Genomic DNA, 22,684 nt, shown 5'->3' with positions numbered 1-22,684 from the left:
AGATCAGTCAGAGAAGTATTATTAAATTAGCTGTGGGCAACTAGGTTTAATTTGACACACAACCCCTTGTGTGTAATCCTTAATTTCAGCCTTCCTTATCCTTAAATATTTTGATAATCCTCGTTACTCATTATTGTAAGAAAGAAAAATTGATGGCATTTGACAAGGAGGATAAATAAACAGAAAACTAAAGATTTTTGTCCCGAGAGCGTTTAAGTGTTCACAATCTACAGAGGGAGAGTTCTTCAACATGATGAAAGTTGTCAATAAGAAAAAGTGGGCATCCAGAGGAGGACGCTCGAGGCCAGAAGAACACAAACATTTAGCTATAGATGTATTTTTTGGAATAGAAAATTGAATAAAGACAAAATATTTCAGCAAATATCAAGGTATGATTTGCAAAAGTCATATAAAACACTAATGAAGAATAATATGGTGTTTTTCATGGTGAAGACAGTTCACTACACACAAAGATGTTTGAAAATGTGTGAATTACAGAGCAAAGCAAATCAAAAGATTTTAGTGATAATGTCATATGATCAAACGCTGTTTTTTCCTTGTATTCTGCATCAGAAATTCTGCATTCCTTGTATTCTCAGAAAATGGTGTCTGTGAACCCAGTAAATATGGAATATACTCTATTTTTCAGATATTGCACATCACCACAAATACATGGCAAGCATGTTCAGCTGTATAACATTTCTATGTTCTCTAACCCCTTACAACGACTCAACCCTTTGTATCTTTGTATTCATTTTTCATATACATATCAAGAAAGAGAAAACATCAAAAACGATTTTCCACTTACATCACAAATAATTACAAATGTGAACAATTTAATGACATTATACCTGCGACATTTACAGTAACAACATAGCATGAGGATATGAAAGAAGAACAATGTAATGTTTCGAATCAAATGATGTCAAACCGCAGTGGTGGAAAGTTAATGTGAAATATTCATTTGCAAGAAAGTATTGTCGAAAGACTTCTTCATAATCAAAACGGTTGAAAAGAAATCTTTTGTGTAACTTCTCTTTTTCATATGGTTACATGATATACTTTGCTCTAAGATATTTTTATACGTTATTATGATAAGAATTATAACTACTTACCAAGTGACTTTCTTATTACAAGTAGAAAATTCGTCTAAAACACACATTTATGAGGGGAAAAGGCAGGTGAAGGTTAGCAGCGAGGCTGTGATAATTACAAACCATTTTTGCTATTTGGCCGGCAGATGGCATTGTATTTATCTTAGAAATGTAGGGCATATGCAGATATTATTTTTATATTCAATCTTTTTTCTGTTGCATCTTTGTGTACATCCGAGGGATACTTTTTTGGTAGCTGTTCATAACCGTCAATAAAAATCATTGAAGTTGATGATAAAGCAATAACTTCCTTGCTTTTAACCACGTGTCCATGAGCTGACCAATCCGAAGTGGAACAAGTCACGCTAAGGGAACTAAGTACGAAAATCACAATTGCAGATTCACTAAATTATTTGTAAGACTGCTGTTAAAATTAAGGTAAAATAAGAAATAACAATAAAAAAAATGTATACGCAAAAATTACACTGCATAAACACTGTTACACGCTTCTACTTCAATTGTGAATTTTATACAACGCATTCGTGCACGCGATTGCATTTTATTTTATGAAAGCACCCAGTTTTCCCATCTATATTTTTTTCTTTCTACTAAAAATAATTAAAGTTTATTTCCGACAATTAAAAATTGAATACATGACGTCACCGAGGTCAGAGTTCGTCAGCTCGCCTCTCAAAATGGCGGCTGAACCGACACGGGAGTGGAGCGAAGAGCAACTCAAAAGTGACGATTTGGCCAAAAAAGACATCATAAAATTCATTCAGGACAATGCTGCCCACTCGGTACGTTCGTCCCGCCGGGCTGTGTGTGATGTGAAAGTGGGTCCGGTCGTCCTGCGGGAGTGCGCACTGTGAAGTGACGCAGATGCATGACAACTTCCATGCAGCAGCGCCGCATGATGCTACTGATGCTGTAGTGATGCAGCGCGCAAAAGTCCCACCGGTCCAAAATACACACCGGGGATTATCCGTCAACACCACTGCGTGTTGCTTTTCACCAGTATTGTGATCCTTTCTGTTGCAGTTCCTCAACGAGCATAAGCTCCTGGGAAACATAAAGAATGTCGCCAAAACAGCCAAGAAAGAGCAGCTGATTCTCGCCTACAATCAGCTTTTTGAGAGCAAAGTAAGAGATCGATGGATGGATGGGTGGGAAATAATAACTAGTAGGATTATTTTATTGCAACCTGAACATGTGGATGCGTCATATGCAAGTCGACGGATGCATGCATTTGTACTGCACTGCTGCTGCCATTGTTGTTTCAGAGGTTTAAAGGTACAGAAGTCGAAGAAGTGGCTGAGCAGGTTAAAACTGTGAAAATAGAAGAAAAGCCCAAAGAAGTCAAGGCAGAGGTCGTGGATGAGGTAAGCTACTGGCTCAGGATGAGGCTGCGCAATATTTGAATTTATCAGATCTCTGTCTGTGTTCAGGTCACCTTCGCCCTCTATGAATTGAAGGAATTGATGGGAAAATCGTATGTATTGCAAGTAGATGACTGTGTGATTAATCGATTTCGTAAATGATTAAAAACATAATATGCAACCCAAAAGAAACATTCAAAAATTCAATATAGCATAGGATATATTTAGGTTTTTCATTGACTTTAACGTCATAGCAAAGGATTCAAGCATCTTTTTTTATTTAAATATTTGTAATTTGCCTACAATTTTCAGAAGACATCCCCCAAAATGATCACAAATTATGTGAAAATAAATCCTCATAATTTGCCAGAAACAGAAAATCAAATCAGATATAAACATCAAATTGGAAATTGCCTGAAACTATCTCAACATTTCATAATTTTGTCCAAAAATTACTTGAAAGACCTGCTTAATGTTCAAAAATGTATGAGAACATGCCGGAAACTTAGTAAGTAATATGAAGAGATCCAAAGGGCTGGACTGCGGAACACATGGAAATACATAATGAATAGAATTTGTGAATGAATGTTTTATTCATTGTGCTTTCCAATGTGCAACATACTTAATGCAGTGAATCAGTATCAAAAATACCTCAAAAACACAGATCCCAGAGGAAATGGAGTAGTTGAGCAGTTATTTCAAAGTTTCAGTTCAATAAATATAGCACTGTGTGGTGTTCGTAGGGTCCACCCAAATTCAAAAAGGCTGTGTTGAAGAAAGGTGACAAGACAAACTTTCCAAAGAAGGGCGACACTGTGAGCTGTTGGTACACTGGAACACTGGAGGATGGAACTGTCTTTGACACAAATATTCCCTCAGGTAATTCAGCCCTGCGGTATTTCCCCCACAGTCTCGTGCTTTTCATGGCAAACAGTCATCCCTAATAGTTCTTTATTAGAGACAAGCTTTACTAAACGACATATATATATAACATTGGATCTAATTATTATCCTTTAGCAATTATTTTCTCCATTTTAAGCAGAAAACCACAGCAAATTTGACTCAGAACAAAACATCCAAGCAGCTATGATAGTCATGTTTAGATCACATTTTTGTTCATCTGGATTCATATCAAAAGAATCAAATTTGATCCTTTTGACCGCCATCAATAGTTCTCGCTGTAAACATGTGTGTGCAGCTGCAAGAAAGAAGAAGCAGGCAAAACCTCTGACCTTCAAAGTTGGCATGGGCAAGGTCATCAGAGGAGTAGGTTCAAATCCTGTCGTGGGCAACAAACACTTTTGTCCATCTCAACCTGGAAAACATTGTCGCTAACCGACGTTTGTACTTTCACAGTGGGATGAAGGTCTTCTGACAATGAGCAAGGGTGAAACAGCCCAACTGGAGATCGAACCAGAGTGGGCATATGGAAAAAAGGGCCTCCCAGACTCAAAGTATCCTTTTTTGGCTCGGTAATGTACACTGATTACCTCATGTAATTCTTAAAATGGTAGAATTTCCAAACAGTTTTGCTTATGTGAAATCAGTGTTTTTTTTTTTTATTATATTTTTTCCCCCCCAATAATACTCTGTTCAGATCTTCAAAATATATGGTGTAAATGTAGGATCATATTATTTTTTTTCTATTATACTTAACTCAGTACTGATACATATCGTTATCTATACATATGAACTTGTTTTTTTCATTCTACATACACACCCATTTTCTCCTTAATTCTGACAACTAGAATTCCGCCCAATGCAAAGCTGATTTTCGAGGTTGAACTGGTAGCTGTGGATTAAACTAATCACGTGCATGCATTGCCTTCCATCTATGGTAGGAAACCTGGTCTTACTGTTAAGAAATAAATCCAACTTTTGTTTTCCGTGTCAGTTTTTGGCTCCACATGATGGTATGTCAATAATGTACATATGAGGCACCCTAATGTTTTTGTTCTTTCATGTGCACACTGTTGACCAGAAATAAAACTGTTTCACAGATATTGGTTTTTGGGTTTATTTTTGATTTCGGCTTAAAAACTTCAAATAGTCCGCGATAGGGCAAGTTATCACTGCCACACAATGAACTCAGTTTAAAAATTGCATTACTCCGTGAGTCATACTAGGGTCTAGTTTACTAGCACGACATATTTACTAAAAAGCTCGCTGTTGAAGAATAATTTGAGATTCAGAATGTTTAAATTAAAGGCCTTGAATCTGATGGTTGTCACCCAGGTGTCAGTCTATCAAAGCTTTTTAGTTACAAAAGAATGTGCATTCGATCATTCTTAGACAGCAGGGTGTAACAGTAACCCTAGTTGGATAGTGTTTCACTGTTATGTGAATATTAACTAATTTATCAGCACCAAAAATGTGTTTGTTGCCAAAGAGAACAAAGATCACATTTGATTCATCCCATTAGGAAACTGAAGGGTGTTTTGTACTTTCGAATACTAGGGCGTGTAACTTAAATCCTTGTTTTTAAATTGGAGGATGACTTGCGTGAATCAGCCTGCGAATACCTATCCTTCAAATGAGTTCCAAGAAACCAAACAATGCTCATTTTGTCCAAGTCAAAGTTTTATTCTCTAAAGGAAGATAACATTTAACTTGGTAGTATTTGATGGGTGGTGAACTAGTTCTCCTGTTGGCAATTGAAGCACTTAGGAGTTAGCATTGGGCCCCTTCTTCTTTCCAAAGGTGGGCACAACGTTCACAAAGCGCCTGTTGTACTGGATGCGACGCTTAGCGCGGCCAGTCTTCTTTTTCTTCTTCTCCTGCTTGTCAACCTGTGCAATAAAGCCAATAGACTGACTTAGAACTGAAGTTCATGTGATACATACACAACGTATGTTCTCATCAAAATACCTGGTTATTAATCCTCACCAGCTAAAACAGTAAGTATTCTGAAGCACAAGCAGAAAAATACTCCTTACCTTGGGTGTCTGTCCTCTGACTTTCCCAGCACGGGCCAGAGATCCGTGAACCTTACCTAGTTAAAAAAGAAATTAGATGACTGAATGTTCAACACAGAAAATGGTTTAATTGTTCATTGCCCTTCAATTTAGTGTGATAGAAAATCATTCGGATGATTGCACATAGTAGAAACTGACCTCCCAGCAGCCTGCCAGCGACCTCCAAGGTGCAGTGTTCTGAGATTCCACAAGATGCCAGAGAGGCATCATCCTCCAGTGGGCAGCCTGCAAGCAGCAGGATCTGATCCTCGACCAGGAGACCCTCCACAGTCTGAACATGTGTCTGAGGGATAGAAGCAATTCACTTTTAAATTCAGTCCTACAAAAGCAAGCAGTACAGTGGCATTAGCTGAAATACTTTTCGTTTTACCTTGATCTCCCTGACAGTTTCCTGTCCGGTCACCTCAAGGGTGTGAGTGTTCTGTGCACGCAAGAAGAGCTGCATCTTGATGCTGAAGGAAAAACAATTGTTGCAATTTCAATTCCTCGCCTGCCACAAGAAGACACCGATTCTGTTCAACTCAAGGGCCAGCAACCAACATCAGACAGTAAGGGTCAATTTTACATCGTCTTTTCACCTTTTCACACCTTAACTTGAATGTAAAACGATGGATTGAACACTAGATGCTACGAAAATATGCAATTGGGTTTGATTGTGACGTCGAAACAAATGTATGTAAGTTGATCAGTAATGTAACGTGATTTCTAGATATGATCCGGTGTGTTGCACCGCCAGTTCGTATGCTCATATTTCGAATGCAGCATACGTGTAATAACGAAAACGTGCCTGGAACTCACGAGTTTGTCAAAAGATAGCTGTGAAACACATTCTCTAAAATCAAATGTGTTTAAAACAACAATAGGCGAAGAAAAGCGACGTACCAATAGAAACTATACTCGCTCCTCCTTATCAAGCTAATGATACGTTAGCTAAACTAGCCACATGGGGCACGTTTCACCGAAAGCGCATTCAGAAATATGTGAAAAGGACAAAACAGCTCTAAACACCGTAGACGTGTGATATAAGACCCCCTCGACGCTGCTAAATTATAATAGTGTTTATCAGTGGGCTCTGGAACAGGACTTTATAAGTTCATTCGAACAGGCCTTACCTCGTTGATGCTAGTCGTTCAACGCTTAGCATAGAAAGGACTGTCGGAAGGATGTCACTGCGCATGTGCCGTTTTAGGTCAGCAACTCAGAGGCGGAAGCCACACCCATCACATCATTTTCTTTCGGCTGCTCCCTTCAGGGGTCGCTACTGTGAATCCACTTCCTCGATCTAACCTTGTATCTTCTCCTCACATCCTCTTACTTCACGTCCTATTTCGCACAAATCTTTTTGCTCCTCCCTCGGCCCCCTCCAGTAAAATATTCGCTGCACCACCCTCCTCTGTACGTGATCAAACCATCTTAACCTGACCGCTTCCTGTCTTTTCCACGACGTTGCTGTTTGTAGACCATTCAGCATCGCTTCTCTCACCCGTCTTGTATACTTTTCCTTTCATTCCGGCTGATAAGTCTATTATCATACATACCACTTTTCTCCACCCGTTCCAACCTGCTTGAACTTCTTTCTTCACATCTTTCCCACACGCTCCATTGCTATGGACTATTGAACTCAAGTACTTGTAATCCTCCACCTTGTTTTACTTCTCTGTATCCTCAGTCACTTGTCTCTCTCATTGACCTTCATTCCTCTCCTTTCCAGAGCATACCTCCATCTGCTCTCAATACTTATCAATGTTATTTGCAAACACAACTCATCATGTATTGTTTGCTTTTGCATTGGACTTTATCATGTAGTATTTACTTTAGCACATTTAAAAAAAATGTAAAAAGGTTTCCCGATAAATATCCAAGCCAGAGGCGGTTTATTCAGTCATTTTGGCAGGAAGCATAGCTTTTCAGCCTTTAGAAGTCATACATTCAAGAGTGTATCATTACAGACGATAGGATATAAATTTCTATTATATGAGACCAATAACACTTTGCATAGATGTTGTTCTTGGGGTTCTCGGTCTTAAAATAGTGTCTGTTAGGGATGTCTCTTAATATTTGATATAATGAAACAAAGACCTTTCAAGATATCAATCTCTTTATTATGAAATCAAGTCAAAATTAAAAAAGGAACTTGTTTTTCGCATGGTAACAACTGAAATATTAAAAATTTTCCAAACTGGGGAGAAACATGACTTAAGTACACTGAAGAAATCTTCATTTAAACCTTAGCACAAAGAAAGAGACCAAACTAAGTAATTCAAATCAAAAAAAAAAAGCTTTTCTCACATGAAAGATTAACTCTGCCTTTCCAAGCATGCATACAAGAACCAAAAGAAAAATGAGATGGAGATGAGGAAAGTAGCTATTAGTCTCTTATACACGACTGACATGGAGCGTCAAGTTTTATTATATACCAACCTGCAGCTACAACATATAATTTAACTAATTAGCACATTTTGAACCAGAGAACAAATCTGTGAAATCAGCTCCTGAAAATTGTTGGGATTGAAAACTTAAAACATTCAACCCTCCATGACATCACGTTGCACAGCCCTGTGAAGAGATGTAGACAGATCTTGAAGGGATGCTCCATTTTCATGTCAGGATTTTGTCCATTATGTCGGGGGTGGAGGGTAGTACTGGTTATACTGGGCATATTGGTTATACTGCCCCCAAGAATTTTGTCCCCATCCTCCATATTGTTGCTAAAAAAAAAAGTGAAAAGCCAAGATATAAGGAAATTGACATTTCAGGTACTGATACAAAAGAAATTTTCAGTAAAAATCTTAGACAAGCTGAGTGCTGCTGTAACGAAACACCCACCTGGTACCAGTTGTAGTTGTATGCAGAGTTGTTAGCTTGCATGTCAGCCATTGTGGTTGCTGTACCCATGGTACCATCATCCACACGCTGACGTTTAGCATCAGGTTCCTGAGAGCTGGAGAGAGAATAAGATTCACAAACGTCATTACAGGTTTTAGGCCAAATTACAAAACCAGCTGATTAATCTCCATTTTAACTATGGTATACAATCCTGCTACTTTTAGGTGTGAGGTTCAGACAGGGAATCTATGTGTATATGCAAACATACATTCTCTTAAGCAGTCTTTTCTGGTTATACTGATTCAAGGGAGCTTAATTTTCACTTTTGCCCAAATTGGGAAAAAATTGAAGGGCTTGCTGAAGAATATAGCAACTAGCAAAGATAAGACTTCTCACCTGTCATATCCATTTTCTGCTTTCCTCTTTGTTGCCTCATGTTCTTTCTGTAGCTTCTGGTGCTCTTCGTAAGCAGCCACGAGTCTAAAATTAGTGGGGGAGGTAATGTGACAAAGGGCTATACTTCATGGTTGATTAATCTAGTTCCCATATGACAAACACTTACGAATTGATATCACTGCCAAAGTCTTCAAGAAACTCCACTTTGCGCTGGGAGAACAGGAGCCGTGAATCAAGGGGCATCTGGCTCTTCAGGGCTTGGTCAAAACAAGCTAAGATGTCTGCCTCGTTTTGTGTCACATCCCCACTGTATTCCAACTCAAGCAGGTTTAGATACAGCTTTGGGCTTGTCTGTAAATTCACAAAAAAATGACTTTGTATCTCATAAAATTTGAGAGACAGTGAGAGACAGTGAGAGAGAAAGTGGGAGCGGGAGAGAGATTGTACCGAGGCAGTGCTTCGTATTCAGTAAACCACAAGGCCACCAGGAGCAGCTGTGGAGGCAATGTTCACATGTAAGCAGTGACCCAAGAACTTACAAAGGCATCAGATTCTGAATTAGGGCAGAATTAGTTCAATCCCCACTGTAAGCAATGGGGCCAGTGTGCAGATGCAGACCCGACTGCATGACCTGAGGTATACCTCCCTAGAATGCAACTGGGATTGCGGTTGTTAACAGACGCAATGAGCACTGGGGAGATTAAGCAGTGGTGTAGATTCTGCAGACATTTCCTGCAATGTTTTTATAAAATGTCCGTCCTCTGGTTTTCAGCTGTTGGTCTAGATTATTTGATTTAGGTTAACAGAGAGTCAGGTTTTTCCATGTCAACCATTGCTAATCCTTGAATTAAAAGAAATCAGAAGATACAACAAATTAAAAGAATGCGGCGGCAAGAATGTCCTTTTAAGGAAAAAAATAAACCATTAGTGATGGGTGAGTCTCCCTGTGAAGAGGGCAAATGCACATGTCCAAAGTTTTATCTACAAACGCTCACCTGATCTCTTTCAATTGCATCCAGCAGTACCTTCTTAGCCTTGCTCAGACTTCTCTGAACTTTGACCAACAGTCTAGCAAGCTTTACTGCATAAAACGATGTCTCCGTAGAATTCTTTGCCGATTCCATTGCCTCCCTCAGCAGTTCCTCTGCATCCTCCAGCTTTCCGTGGCGACGCTCCAGGCTGACCCTTCGCAGACGCACCATTGCAAGATTTGGGACCACTATTTCCAGGTTCTTCAGGATGCCTCGGGCCTCCTCAACGCTGCCTGTAACAGGTAGAGAAAGATACAGATTCACTCAAATGAAATGATGTATACTTAGTTTCTAGCCTGCCATAATGACTATCTCACACTTGGATGTCATTACTTGAGTCCGATCAAAAATAGACGTGTCCCGACGGCTCCTTGGTTAACTTGTCTAAATATATGTGACTGACCCTGCTGCTCCTCGAAGGCTGCCCACAGCAGGTGGATGGCTGGCTTCTTGGGCAGATGGATGGTACAGGCCTTCTTGTAGACGTGTCTCACGCCGTCAGTGCTGTATCCCTCTAGGTATTTTGCATACTTCAGAGTGAAAAAGAGAAGGAAAGTTGGAAGAAATATAGAAGAGGACAGAAAAGCACAGAGAAGAGAGGAAAGAGATAGGCAAAAGAGACAAGAAATTGAAACCTACATTTTCAGTTCCTAGAAAGAGTGAATTTCTTCATTGACAAGATCGTTTTTAGAAATTTTCTGTGTAAACCCATCAGCACCTTCATGGAACCAATTAGATAAGTTTCTGTAAGGTAGTGGGAGACGAAGAAGATGCAACGTAGTAGTTGGCAAATGCTGCAGTCAAATCTTGTGTGGCAAGCTGGCCATCCCCTAATACAACAGATACAGTCACATATCAACGTTACACGCAAAGAGAGTGCAGGACGATTTACTGTCGATGTGATATCATCGTTGATGGGGGGAGTGCAGGGAGGAAGCGAGAGTATTGCCCCGGAGCCTTCGAAGGTCACGTTACCTTGGTCCAAAACTCTTCATAGAGAGCACAAGCGATGAGGCATCGTTCAAAAAGAACAACCACGCGCTCCGGAGTTCCATTTTCAATCTCAAAGTCCAGGTACTCTCTCCAGTTGTTCAGCTGGGTCTTCTCTAAGGCTTTGACGTGGAAGTATGGTCGCTTGATCTAGAGAGACAGTAATTGGAGTTTTGTTTGGTCAAGCTGAAAAAAGGCTTTCAGAAACCGATCAAAATATCACACCCCAAAACTTTTTATCTATTTGGATGAATTTACCATTACCTTCTAAGGGGTGTGAAACAAAGTCAGATGTACATAAAAATAATTACATGAATAGTTTTGTGGATACAGTTTACTATTCTGATACTTTTCCAAGCTCTGGCAGCAAAAATTACATACCCCTTCTTCAAAGGCCCAGCGTTTGCTGACTTCATGTTCGTTGTGGTTGAACACCTCCTGTCGAGCCTCGATCACCTTGTGGCGCATGTTTTCAATCTCTGTCACTCTCTACATTGAGACACAGACAGAAACAACCTACAATCATACACAGGGGAGTGGCTCGATCTCCACCAAGATATAACTGCCAGTCCTGCAGCCAAGAATTTACATGATCATAACCTTGGCAGACAAAGGCCTGTGGGGGGTTGTATACCCTGCATATCAACCTAGGTGCTGGGGTGAACAGGCCTCAGCTGTCCATTTACGATAAGGGAGAAGTCCCTGAATGGATGCTCACATGAATCCCACCAGCATTCTTTGGCTTGGCTGCTGATTAGAAGACAACGCTTCAAACATTGACATAGCTCTCCATTTTGTCATAGGGAAGTGGTAAATGTGGCCGATAGTGAAAGCAATGCTTCCAGCATTCTCTCAACACACTTGATTATTAAGAGTACCTTAGCAGGGTCGGCGAGATCCTCTGTACCAGGAGGCAGCTCCTCTTGAGCAGCAGGTGGTTCTCCTTCTTCGCTGACCATGGCTGCAGGATTTGCTTTGGAGAGCTCAAGCCTTAGCTGAACAAATTCCTCCTCTGACAAGAAGTGCTTTGGGTTGTTGTTCTGCACATGATCTTTAAACCTACACAGATAAGAAAAGATTTGAAACTCTTAAATAAGTGGATGTAATGGAGGGGGTAACAAAGCTAGCTAACAGTTCAATTATTCTTCCTTACCTCTGGAAGTGCTGGGAATAAAGCTGAGTTGGGATGCCCAAGATGCGATCATAGACGGTGGTGACATTAGCTAACTTTTGCTGTTCTGTCTCCCAGTTGATGAAGGACTCCCACAAACGGTCTGAGCGGAAGTCTGTGCCAGCAGCAAGCACGGCGTGTTCATAAGCACTGAGGACAAAGCAAATTTCGAGGTACAGTTATTTATATTGTTAACGTGTGCTAAAATCTGGAAATTCCACCAGTAGTTTAATTGTGATTTTACAAATGTAGACAATTTCTGCAATTAAGAGCAAAGCAATATAATAGCTTGCTCAGACAGGAGGGAAAAAGATATTGTGAACAATGTTAGCATTTTTTTTTACTTACGCTCGAATGCGCCCCTCTGTCTCAGGGTCAGATGTATCTGAATTCTCTTTGATGTAAGTCAGGTAATGAAGCCACAGGTCCACACTGAGAGGAATGGCCTGCAAGCCCCTTCTGTACACCTAAAAAGAAACAAGTAAATAAGCCTTTATGAAATATATCCTTAGATGACTGTCTGACAAGGCATAATTATGGAATTCAACAGTGTATACGCACAAATTTACAAGATGTATACATGTACACATATTTACCTCTTCAGCAACATGTATGTTTCCATGCTTCTTCTCAATATCAGCATATTTCTTCCAGTAGCCATAGCAGTAGGGATAGCGCATAAAGAAGACGTCAAAGGACTTCCTCACAGCTTCAAGAATATTCTGGAGAGGAAGAGACAAAGTTATTCTTTTTCAAATCACAGAAAAAAACACTCCTTTCCCACACACCCAATATAAAAAAATGGCAAAAAATTGTAAAATTAGACAACCCTCTGATTTTTTTGCAAACTGTTTTGTGCCTCATCTGATAGATCCTTGTACCTCTTGCTCCACATACTGCAGCAGATAGACCCAGCCGTTGAAGTCTTCTGGATTCTCCTCACATCCTCTCAGGAGCTTCTCAAACTCACTGGGCAGTTGAGGCTCTGCAGGGAGGGCAGATTCATCTGTCGTCTCTTTGGATGTGTCCTCCAGCTCCATTCCGTCCTCAACCATTTGTTGTGCCTCAAGGATATCTATTTCAAACAACAAGATGTAATAATAGCTGATTTACAAGAGCGTTGTAATACATCAACTAACAATACACTGTTTGGTCTGTGGCGCAAGTTCCTTTGACACTTTCTACTTCATTTCAATATCTTAAAATAATTTTTACTTGCCTTGAGTGCCATCATTTGTGGCAGCCTCTGGTTCAATGGCCATCTCCTGACTCAGTTGTTGAGATTCTAGAGGTTCTGGTCTCGGTTCTGCTGGTTGTTCTACCTCCTCTGGAGGCAGTGGGGGTAACGGTGGCTGCTCCTCTTGGAATAGCTGAGCACTGGCAATCTGAAACTGTTCCACTGCCTTCTCCACAGATCCCAGTTCGGTGGAATTTATCTGCTGGTTGGTGGTAAGCAAGTCTCCAGAACCATCCTGTGATATTCCAGAGTCCCCTGGCATGATACCAGTGAGGGGCTCTGGGGGAGCTGGTTCCATGGACCATTCAGGTGGTTGGCTTAAAACAGGTAAGTCAGGAAGAAAGCTATCGCCGTTGCTCTCCATGGAGGGGGACCCAGTGTTTAGCATTCCAGCAATTGGGTCGTCTGAAAGGTGAAGGCCTGTTTGAAGAGAGCATTCGTTTGAGGCATGATTAGGAACATATTTTCTCAAAAGAAGAAAACCATACAGGTTGAAAAGGCCTAAAAAAGGATGCACTGTACATTTTAAGCACAAGCGCGAAAGTCGTGAATAATGCGCAAACAAGTTCCGCAAAACGCTCACATGGCGAGTAAAGAATGTTCGAGAACTTGTTGAAATCGTAACTTCAGTAGAGAGAGAAGGCAAACCGTGAAAACAAAATGGGTCACACGGAGAAATACGGTACATCAGATACTTCCTTGTTTTAATGTGAATGGCGCCAGAGGCGAGCTTCACATTGTGACTTAGAAATAAGACATCGATATAGTAATTTAAATTCGTTAATGAACCGACCGTATCTAAATACGTGTGTCGTTCGTGTCCGACGAAAAAGCAAACAATGTTTACGGTCGGTGAACATGTTGTATTCCGAGTGCTGTTTGCACGAAGTTCAATCACTAGTTGGGCCTCGTGTCCGATCTATTGCCTGAGATGTGTCGCAGCAATGGAGATTCAAAGTCCACGTTAGCTACAAAATACACCTCTGTTGAAGTAAAATTACAATTTTCGACTTACACTTACTGTTAACTGTGAATAAATTAACTCAATCGCGATATATTACTTTCCGCCGCCGGTGACCTTAGAGACTCCAACGTGCTAAGTCACGCCATTTTAATCTGTTTCCAGGAAATAGCCTGGTCCGGCGCCTTCGAAAAGTTAGCTAGCGGGCTAACGTTGGCCATTTCCCTAATGTTAGCAGCCATTACCTAGCCAATGCTAGGTAGCTCTTTAACCGCAAAAGTTTGAGCCGCGTTTCAACAGCTTCGCGAATAAATATATCACTCCGGATCTTACCAGTGTCTTCCATTAAATTTGGGTTGAAGTCGCGAAGTTGAGTACAGCGATCACCGTCACTTTATCTAACCTACGACGGCCCACCACGCTACGCTCACCATTCTTATCAACTCTTGGAAGCAACGAGGGCGAGATGGCGCATGCGCAGTCCACGCCCAGCCGACTAGAAACGATCGTTTTGTTTTAAACGTTTGATGTGCATTTCACACAACGTGGTGTTAATTTTTAAAACCCTTCTTAAATTCATATTTGTATATATGCGATGCTACTGAGCCACGCTGCATAGCGTGGTTGCAGTTTTTCATTTTCAACCCCTTTTTTTGCACGAATTCAAGACGAATCTCATTTTAACACCCTGCAATATGAGGTACTTTAAGCGAAACGATGTTGGAAGCTTTATTAGTTCAACTTCGTTATTTGTGTCATTATGGCGACATGATACACCGTGGTCCCTGCGCCTGACTCACACACAACCTCCACGTCACTGGCTGATCACACGGAACCGTTTTGAATGAATGATACGACATATGGGAAAGACCCGCCAGAAATCCCCCTCCTGAAACGATTAGACATCCTAATCCTTAAGATCTGGGCCGGATAAGTGCGTCTCTGTGTGATTTGTGAAGGAAACGTAGAGTTAGATAACATCAAATGCAAGTTGAATGCTCAAATGGCGCCCACACAAGATAATGAACCGGTTTGTAGTTCGCTATTTTTTCCTCCCTTTTTTCTTTTTTTTCTGCTCGCAGGCGCAATGGCGTTTAGTGCCTTCACTTGCAGTCGGAAATTTGAAACTCTTCTTGCAGCGAGAACCACGGCTGTTTTTTTTTTTGTTTTTTTTTTTTTTGCAGCCTAGGATCAAACCTTACTCATATCGATACATATATACATTTTAATGAAGAGTATTCTCCCTGGATGCGTGCTCATGTTATTAAACAGATAGCAACTAAAACATCTTTTACATCACAATCTTTGAACACCGTGACTCAAACCTTTGCAGCAGAGGGTGCAGCAAGTGGTATTCTTTAACAGTTTCCTGTTAAACTCAGTTCATTCATTATTGCCTGCAACATTTATCCATGCACACATGGTTGTAACTGTCACTGGGCGCCACATTAACATACATTCATCCAGCCACCCTCTTTCCAATTCAGAATCTTCAATTGTAAATTACACAGGGAGACCAGTCCAACTAAACATGTAAAAATGCCCCGATGTTAACCACTGTGCCAAACTTAAACTTGTGAAAAAAAGCACAAGGTGCAGAAACAAAGAAAATGGCAAATCACTGGCAATAGGTAGTCAGCAGCCTGCTTTTTGAAATGCATTTAATTGCTTTAGAAAGATGTTTTTCAAACCCAAACAGGCAAAGTTTCAAATTGATGTTAAATACTATTGTGGGAAGATCTATATTGAAAGTACAATCTCAACAATATGCATGAAAGATCTTATCTACATAATTTTTTGTGTACGTTCTATGACATGTCATACATTAATACTGATAGTATATTTTAATATCATGCAGTCTCAATATAATGAAATATATTTTCAGAAAATTAAATATTTCTTTCAGGGAAAAGTGTGATGTAGGGGAAGCAAGGAAAAACTGATGTCATATAGCCCTTAGTAAGTATTGTTAAATTTAGTTTCCATTAAAGAAATGATTTCCAAATAGGGTAAACCAAGAATGTCTGCATCCTGCTGTCAGTGACAGGAAATGTTTAAAGTAGTTTTTTCCTCTGTTATGCTGTGAACCCTGTAACTGTGATGTCACATAGTCGAGGCATATTGTCAGTGAGTCCCCTCATAGTGGCCGGGGCGATGGTGGTTTTGTACTGTATTATTTACTATATTACTCTTGTGAATCATGAAAGGAAAGGTGTACAAGACAGCGATGCTGAATGGCCTCGAAACAGTAACAATGATGTGGCAAAGCTGGTGGTTGCAGAGATGAAGATGCTGAGGTTCTCCTTGGGAGTGGATAGGATCAGGAATGAGTCCATCAGAGGGACGGCACATGTTAGATGTTTTGGAGAGAAGGTCATAGAAGCCAGACTGAGATTGTTGGGTCATGTATGGTGGAGGGATCGTGAATATATTGGTAGATGGATGCTGGAATTGGAGCTGCCAGGCAGGAGGTCTAGACTCTAGCAGGGTTGGGCAATAATTTTGTTTGGTGGGCCACATTTCAGACGCTCTTTTGTGCCCACGGCCATCAGACTGTACAACAGTCTGCAGTCTAGAGTCTACAGCAGTTTGGACGGCATACCACTCCAACCAGCCTGAGTGCACCTGTGCTGCTTCCACAATTCCACAATCTCACTACCTCACCCATTCACATCATGCCCTAACTCTGCTGTCTTTCTTATTTTTGTTTGTCCCAGCCCGCACACATCCTGCACATTTTTATTTATTTATTTTTTTCATTGATATATTTTTATTGTCACTCCATTTATATTGACGTTCAGTTCTGGTTGTGTATTTTTCACTCCCACTGTTATCCTTTATGTTGTTGTTGCTGCTGTCTATTTATTTCCTGATGTCTTGCTGTCTTCTGTCTTCTGTCTCTATTTATATTTATATTCATATTAATTTTACTATTTTGATTTTTTTTTTTGACATAGCTGTTAGCTGCTGTGACAAAGGAATTTCCCCTAAGGGGATCCATTCAGTTTATCTTATCTTATCTTATCTTATCTTATCTTATCTTATCTCATCTTCTCTTATCCTATCTTATCGTACATTTCTAATTTAATTTTTGTGTGCCAACTAAGGTATCATGTAAACTGGACAAAATAAAAATTGCAATTTAAATATTTACATTTTCGGCACTTTATTTCAACTTTAAAACCATTCATGATCATATAAATGTTCCGACATTTTACATTTTTTTGGTCTTGCTATCTTCTGTCTTCTGCCTTTATTTTCCAATGTATATTCATACTTATTACCTTTTTTTTTACGTTATATTTCAGCTGCTATGACAAAGGAATTTCTCCCATGGAGGTCAATAAAGTTTATCTTATCTTACTACTTTGTATGTAATCATCTGTACAAAATTAAACAACAGGAAAAATAAGGAGTTTCTAAATTCAATATTGATTGAAAACACTTAGTTAAATATTCTAAGAAAAATTGTGGATTTTTTTTTGTCCTGCTACAGCCTGTCTTCTGCCTATCTATTCATATTCATATTTGTTTCCTTTTTTTCCTGACATTATAACTGTTACGCTGCTATGACAAAGGAATTTCTAATCAAGTGAACTTATCTTATTTTGTTTGTAATCATCCATTCAAAATTAAACAACAGGAAAAAATAAAGAGATTCTAAATTCAATATTGATTGAAAATACTGATTCAAATATTCAAAGAAAAGTCGTGGATTTTTTTTTCATTTATTTATTTTTTTGCCTTGCTATCGCCTGTCTTCTGCCTTTCTACTCATATTCATATTAGTTTCCCTTTTTTTCTGACATTATAACTGTTACCCTGCAGTGACAGGGTAACAGTTCTTATCTTATCTTATCTTATCTTATCTTATCTTATCTTATCTTATTTTATCTTATCTTATCTTAGCTCCACTGAACGCTACAGGAGGTCTTTCCTACCTGAGGCTATCAGACTTTTTAATTCCTCTTCCCTCAGCCACAGGGAATCTTCAATCTTTGTAGTTACTGCTAACAGTTAAGACAATTCATATTTCATTATATTTCTTATTCTTCCTCCTTTCTACTATTATCTATTACTGTAATGTTTTTTACGCGAAACTCTGGCACAACAATTTCCTTCGGGATTAATAAAGTTGTTCTCATCTCATCTTATCTTATCTTATCTTATCTTATCTTATCTTATCTTATCTTATCTCATCTTATTTTATCTTATCTTATCTTGTATGTTATCATCCATTCAAAACTGGAAAAAATAAGGAGATTCTAAGTTCTATATCCATTGATTATTTCTGGACATAGTGAGAGAAGATAATACGTCTTTATGTTTCCTCACGCCTATTTATACAATCGACATTCAATTCTATTTGTCTCTTTGTTCATTCATGTGTTTTATCTGTTTATACAAAAATGTCCAATAAAATTTGTAAAAAAAAAAAAAATAGTGAGAGAAGATATGAAGAAAAAAAAAATTAAAAACAGGGCACACCCAGGCTGCCAAAGAAGTTTGATATGTCCGAGCTGAAGACGAGTCCTTGAACGCAGCACCAGTGTGTGTGAGCCGTGAGGAGGAAGTGGCGGCTGATGTGGGTCCGCACCTTTTCCGGTAACACAGCACCGCCACCGTTGTGACTGAACGGCTTGAGGGGAGAAACGGCCCGGGGACCGGGTGGACGAAAGCCGCGGACGAAGGTAATCCCCCCCCCTCACATCGCTTTGATTTTCCACACGCTTCTTTTGTGAGCTTTTCCGGTCGAAAAGCGTTTTTTTTTCGGATTGAAAGTTGCCCTCTGTGCAAACACCCCTCCCTTCTCTCCACACCGCTCCTGGTGTCACAGAGGGGAAGACAAGAAAGTCGGATGAATCAATGACCTTTTTTTTTTTTTTTCTTTTTTTTTCTACCTCTGGATGTCCCCGATGCAGTAAACCGGACATTTTGAATTAGGGTGTGTGTTTTTTTTCTTTTTTTTAATTTTTTTGTTTTTTTTTTTTGAAGGAGAGGAAAACCGCTCCGCCTTTGAATTTCGTCGACAGGCATTGGCCCGGGGGCAAGTGTGGACAGCCGGCAGCCAAGGAGGAAGTGGGAACCCCGGGCTCAGACTGGGCCTGCTGCATGTAAGAAGAAGGCTTTTGTGCACAGCCAGCTTGTTGGATTGTGGAGGAAACGTTTTAAGAAATGTGGATTTTGAAGGAGATTTGCCTTTTACGACCACATTGAAAAAACAAAGGGAAATTTCTGCGAAGAGCAGTGGATCATGAATATAGATCCCCACCCAGTTGTACAAGGGCTACACACACACCGCTCCCGGTGAGAGTCATCAAGTCAGGTCATTGCCATCATCACACCTCGGCTTGATTTTTACCGACTCAACTGGAACGTCGTCTCCTTTCAAATATTGACCTCTGTGTCAACCGGCCGCGGCTGTCACGTGGAGGGCTTTCGCCTCACATCGCCGTAAGTTGTGTAACCCCCCCCCCCAACTCTCAAATCTGAGAATTTGATTTTTTTTTTTTTTTTTTCCCCCCCCACACCCTCATTTGAAGTATTTATGCTCAGCAAACAAGATGGGCAAAGTGCTGTCAAAGATCTTTGGCAACAAGGAGATGAGAATACTGATGCTTGGACTCGATGCCGCCGGGAAAACTACCATCTTGTACAAGCTGAAGTTGGGACAGTCGGTCACCACCATCCCCACGGTCGGATTCAACGTGGAGACCGTCACCTATAAGAATGTGAAGTTCAACGTGTGGGACGTGGGGGGCCAGGACAAGATCAGGCCGCTTTGGAGACATTACTACACGGGCACCCAGGGCCTCATTTTCGTGGTGGACTGTGCCGACAGGGACAGGATCGACGAGGCCAGGCAGGAGCTGCATAGAATCATCAATGACAGGGAGATGAGAGATGCCATCATCCTGATCTTCGCCAACAAACAAGACCTGCCCGACGCCATGAAACCCCACGAGATCCAGGAGAAGCTGGGCCTGACCCGGATCAGAGATAGGAATTGGTACGTTCAGCCCTCCTGTGCGACATCAGGAGATGGACTATACGAGGGTCTGACCTGGCTGACCTCAAATTACAAATCTTAACGCCTCTTCTCCCTTCGTCATCCTGGACATTTTGGAGGCAAAAAAAAAAAAGGCAAAAAAAAAAAAAAATGCAATTAATTACACAACCTCTCTGCTCCGTAGCAATTATGTTTTATTCTCATTTTGATAATTCATTATATTTCATTTAAACAAAGACAATTTAGCTGGCTTTTTTTTTTCTTTTTTTTTTTTTTTTTTTTGGTTCAGTTTTTGCCTCACATTCTGTATAATCAGTTTAAAATACTCACTTTATTTGAGCTCTTGCTGCATTTCCTTTGATTTTCCTCTCTTTTTTTTTTTTTTTTTGTATGAGATCTTATAATGGGACTTTAGGGACTCACTATTTTCATGACCACAGCTACGTATCCAAAGGATGGGGGAGACTTTTGAGGATCTGTTCTAGAAACCATTGCCTTTATCAGCATATCACCTTTCATGGCTTCAGCTGCCTCTGTCATTTGTAAGAATGTGGTATTGGGATACGTTCGGGCCTCCAGAAAGAAAAGTAAATTGTGCAGTTACCAGAGACATTTGTACGACGTTTTTTTTTTTTTTTTTTTTTGTCCAATTGACACGATGTGGACGCTGAATATTCACACACTGTGATATGGATATATATTTTTTTTGTTGTTTCAAGTTTAGAGTCCATTACCGCTAGTCTTATCTCTCCCTCTTTTCTTTTTCCACCCCACATCTTCCATTATTGTTGTAGTTTCAGCTGCCTTATTAGGGGAAACATTTGCTCCCAAAAATCCTGCAGAAAGGTTGCACTTTTGGGGGGGGAGTGGCAACATAGCTGTGCACATTTGCTCTCCTGTGAGTGATTTTTGAACCCTGGCAGGTGTTTACCAAATTCCCAACCCCCCTAACAACCACCAACCCCATGTAGGTGCTTCACTGACAGTTACCCTCTTATTCTTTGTGTTCATCATCCTTCAGAGTCTGCTAATAGCTCATAGATTTGTCTGTTTTATTTTTATTCCTTTTTTTTTTTTTTTTTGCTATGCTGATTGAAATAATAAAAAAAAATATATCCAGATCTTTATGGGAGTGTTGCCTTTTCAATGTGATCGGACAGCGGCAAAAGTCATATTTCCCTTCTGAAAATATTCACGGGGGAAGTGAGAGTTTGGGACGTCAGAAGGTTTTGAAGACACAAGTGTGTTTCCTCTTAGGTTTAGAAAAAAGTGAGTCAGAGCCCTGAAGTGAATAAATAATGAGGGTTTTGGTTTCCAACTGTCATTGCCAGGTGAACCTTTCAGAGGTTCGGTATCATGTCGTCCACCAGAGCACTCGACTAATTCTCTTAGCCATTTTTTAACTAAACAAGCTGCTGAAAATAGCAATGAGGGTCAACTCTTGAACCCCTAAAGTTAAAAGTCAAAGTCTTTTCTGGTTAGTAAGTAATTTCCGGTTGACTTATTTTGAGCACCGGCCGCTTCATAACATAATGTTCATTAAAATGCCTCTGCTCTCACAGAAATGATTATCTATATTTTAATGACATTTGCAGAGAAATGAATGTTATACTCCAAAAAAATACGTTTTTCAAATTGCCAAACCCTGTTTTTTTAGGCAAGAACTTTGTTTTTCTGCTCAAATTATTGATCTAAAAATAATGTAATGTGTCACGTCAGTAATGGGATAAATTGAAAGCCAAAAAAAAAAACCTGGAATAAATTGCCTTAATACCATAAGCTATTTCCTGTTCTGTGTGGGGGGTGTGTAGGAAGACGGACAAACTCAAAATGACTGAAAAGGAAACTGAGTGCAACTTCAAAAAACCCCACCAAACATACATATTAAATGTATACATGATTAAATCGGATTTATTCGTTCATTCTTTCTGATAGTCGAGTTTAAATGTTCATAATAAGTCAATCTACACCCAAAAGAGACAAAAACTATTTCAGTTTAAATGTTACTGATCATACTCTTTTATATTATTTATATTGAACCAGTGCTTCCCCCAGACAGCAAGAAACTGGGAACAGAACCCGGCTTGTGGAGAGAGGAGGCGTGGAAATCTAATGATTACAAATATGACATCTTCATGGAAAGTAGAAACACAGCTTTACACTAGTTGTGATCATTTTACTTGAATAGTATCAATTTATGAATGTTCTGATGAATAACATCGATAACAAAGTATGAACCACAAAGTGTAGTGGTTATGTAGTGATAATGAACATATTTAATGAGATTTTACATGTAAAACTACCCGCTTGTGTTATTGTGGTTTTCATTTTCCTTTATGAAGTATTTCCCTAAATGTGTGTGAAAAAAAAAATCACACAGCAGCAACATACAGCGAGTGGCAGCATAACTTCAGTATTTATGAACAAGCCGGAGAAGTTAAAATAAGATATTTTCAGTTATAAAAGATATTAACTTCCTTTATTGTTGCATTATATTACCATCGGAACTCAGAAAATGCCATGAAATAAGCACATATCAAGCATTCATAGATGAAAAATAGATGACATGTACGCTTATAACAGTGCGCTGAGTAACTATGACCTAGAAAGCAAA

The 22,684-nt window shown here is 39.8% G+C and overlaps 4 protein-coding genes across 6 annotated transcripts; 2 read left to right on the top strand and 2 right to left on the bottom strand.

Moving 5' to 3' along the window:
* Positions 1 to 1,766: 1,766 nt before the first annotated feature.
* On the top strand, positions 1,767 to 4,474 carry fkbp3 (FKBP prolyl isomerase 3). The gene is made up of 7 exons (XM_086166693.1): positions 1,767 to 1,894; positions 2,136 to 2,237; positions 2,378 to 2,476; positions 3,217 to 3,352; positions 3,672 to 3,739; positions 3,830 to 3,927; positions 4,222 to 4,474. The coding sequence occupies exons 1-7, from the start codon at positions 1,790 to 1,792 to the stop codon at positions 4,274 to 4,276; spliced, it is 663 nt and encodes a 220-aa protein (XP_086022819.1). The 5' UTR covers positions 1,767 to 1,789; the 3' UTR covers positions 4,277 to 4,474.
* A 561-nt stretch (positions 4,475 to 5,035) lies between these two features.
* On the bottom strand, positions 5,036 to 6,640 carry faua (FAU ubiquitin like and ribosomal protein S30 fusion a). Its single transcript, XM_086166695.1, has 5 exons — positions 6,561 to 6,640; positions 5,819 to 5,900; positions 5,587 to 5,731; positions 5,410 to 5,465; positions 5,036 to 5,262 (listed from the first exon to the last, which is right to left on the bottom strand). The coding sequence occupies exons 1-5, from the start codon at positions 6,623 to 6,625 to the stop codon at positions 5,137 to 5,139; spliced, it is 474 nt and encodes a 157-aa protein (XP_086022821.1). The 5' UTR covers positions 6,626 to 6,640; the 3' UTR covers positions 5,036 to 5,136.
* An 888-nt stretch (positions 6,641 to 7,528) lies between these two features.
* prpf39 (PRP39 pre-mRNA processing factor 39 homolog (yeast)) lies at positions 7,529 to 14,535 on the bottom strand. 3 transcript variants are annotated; one of them, XM_086167026.1, is made up of 15 exons: positions 14,394 to 14,535; positions 13,082 to 13,519; positions 12,744 to 12,937; positions 12,459 to 12,584; positions 12,211 to 12,329; positions 11,845 to 12,012; positions 11,570 to 11,750; positions 11,073 to 11,180; positions 10,677 to 10,841; positions 10,105 to 10,231; positions 9,666 to 9,934; positions 8,837 to 9,021; positions 8,671 to 8,754; positions 8,275 to 8,389; positions 7,529 to 8,156 (listed from the first exon to the last, which is right to left on the bottom strand). In XM_086167026.1, exons 1-15 carry the CDS (start codon positions 14,404 to 14,406, stop codon positions 8,067 to 8,069), a joined length of 2,382 nt encoding a protein of 793 aa, XP_086023152.1. In that variant the 5' UTR covers positions 14,407 to 14,535; the 3' UTR covers positions 7,529 to 8,066. The 3 variants fall into 3 exon arrangements, with proteins under 3 accessions (XP_086023152.1, XP_086023154.1, XP_086023153.1); XM_086167028.1 differs by lacking the exons at positions 7,529 to 8,156; positions 8,275 to 8,389; positions 8,671 to 8,754 and adding an exon at positions 9,118 to 9,164 and having other exon boundaries at positions 8,853 to 9,021; XM_086167027.1 differs by lacking the exons at positions 7,529 to 8,156; positions 8,275 to 8,389; positions 8,671 to 8,754 and having other exon boundaries at positions 8,884 to 9,164.
* Positions 14,536 to 18,649: 4,114 nt separating this feature from the next.
* On the top strand, positions 18,650 to 21,190 carry arf6a (ADP-ribosylation factor 6a). Its single transcript, XM_086166692.1, has 2 exons — positions 18,650 to 18,751; positions 19,056 to 21,190. The coding sequence occupies exon 2, from the start codon at positions 19,625 to 19,627 to the stop codon at positions 20,150 to 20,152; it is 528 nt and encodes a 175-aa protein (XP_086022818.1). The 5' UTR covers positions 18,650 to 18,751; positions 19,056 to 19,624; the 3' UTR covers positions 20,153 to 21,190.
* The last annotated feature ends 1,494 nt before the right edge of the window (positions 21,191 to 22,684 follow it).

This window comes from Fistularia commersonii, chromosome 20 (assembly GCF_037954325.1).
Source record: "Fistularia commersonii isolate RoL2024-O1a breed Wild chromosome 20, RoL_Fcom_v1.0, whole genome shotgun sequence".
In the NCBI taxonomy this organism is placed as follows: Eukaryota; Metazoa; Chordata; class Actinopteri; order Syngnathiformes; family Fistulariidae; genus Fistularia; species Fistularia commersonii.
The sequence above is the reverse complement of the archived record's forward strand: the minus strand, read 5'-3'. Positions and strand labels throughout refer to the sequence as shown.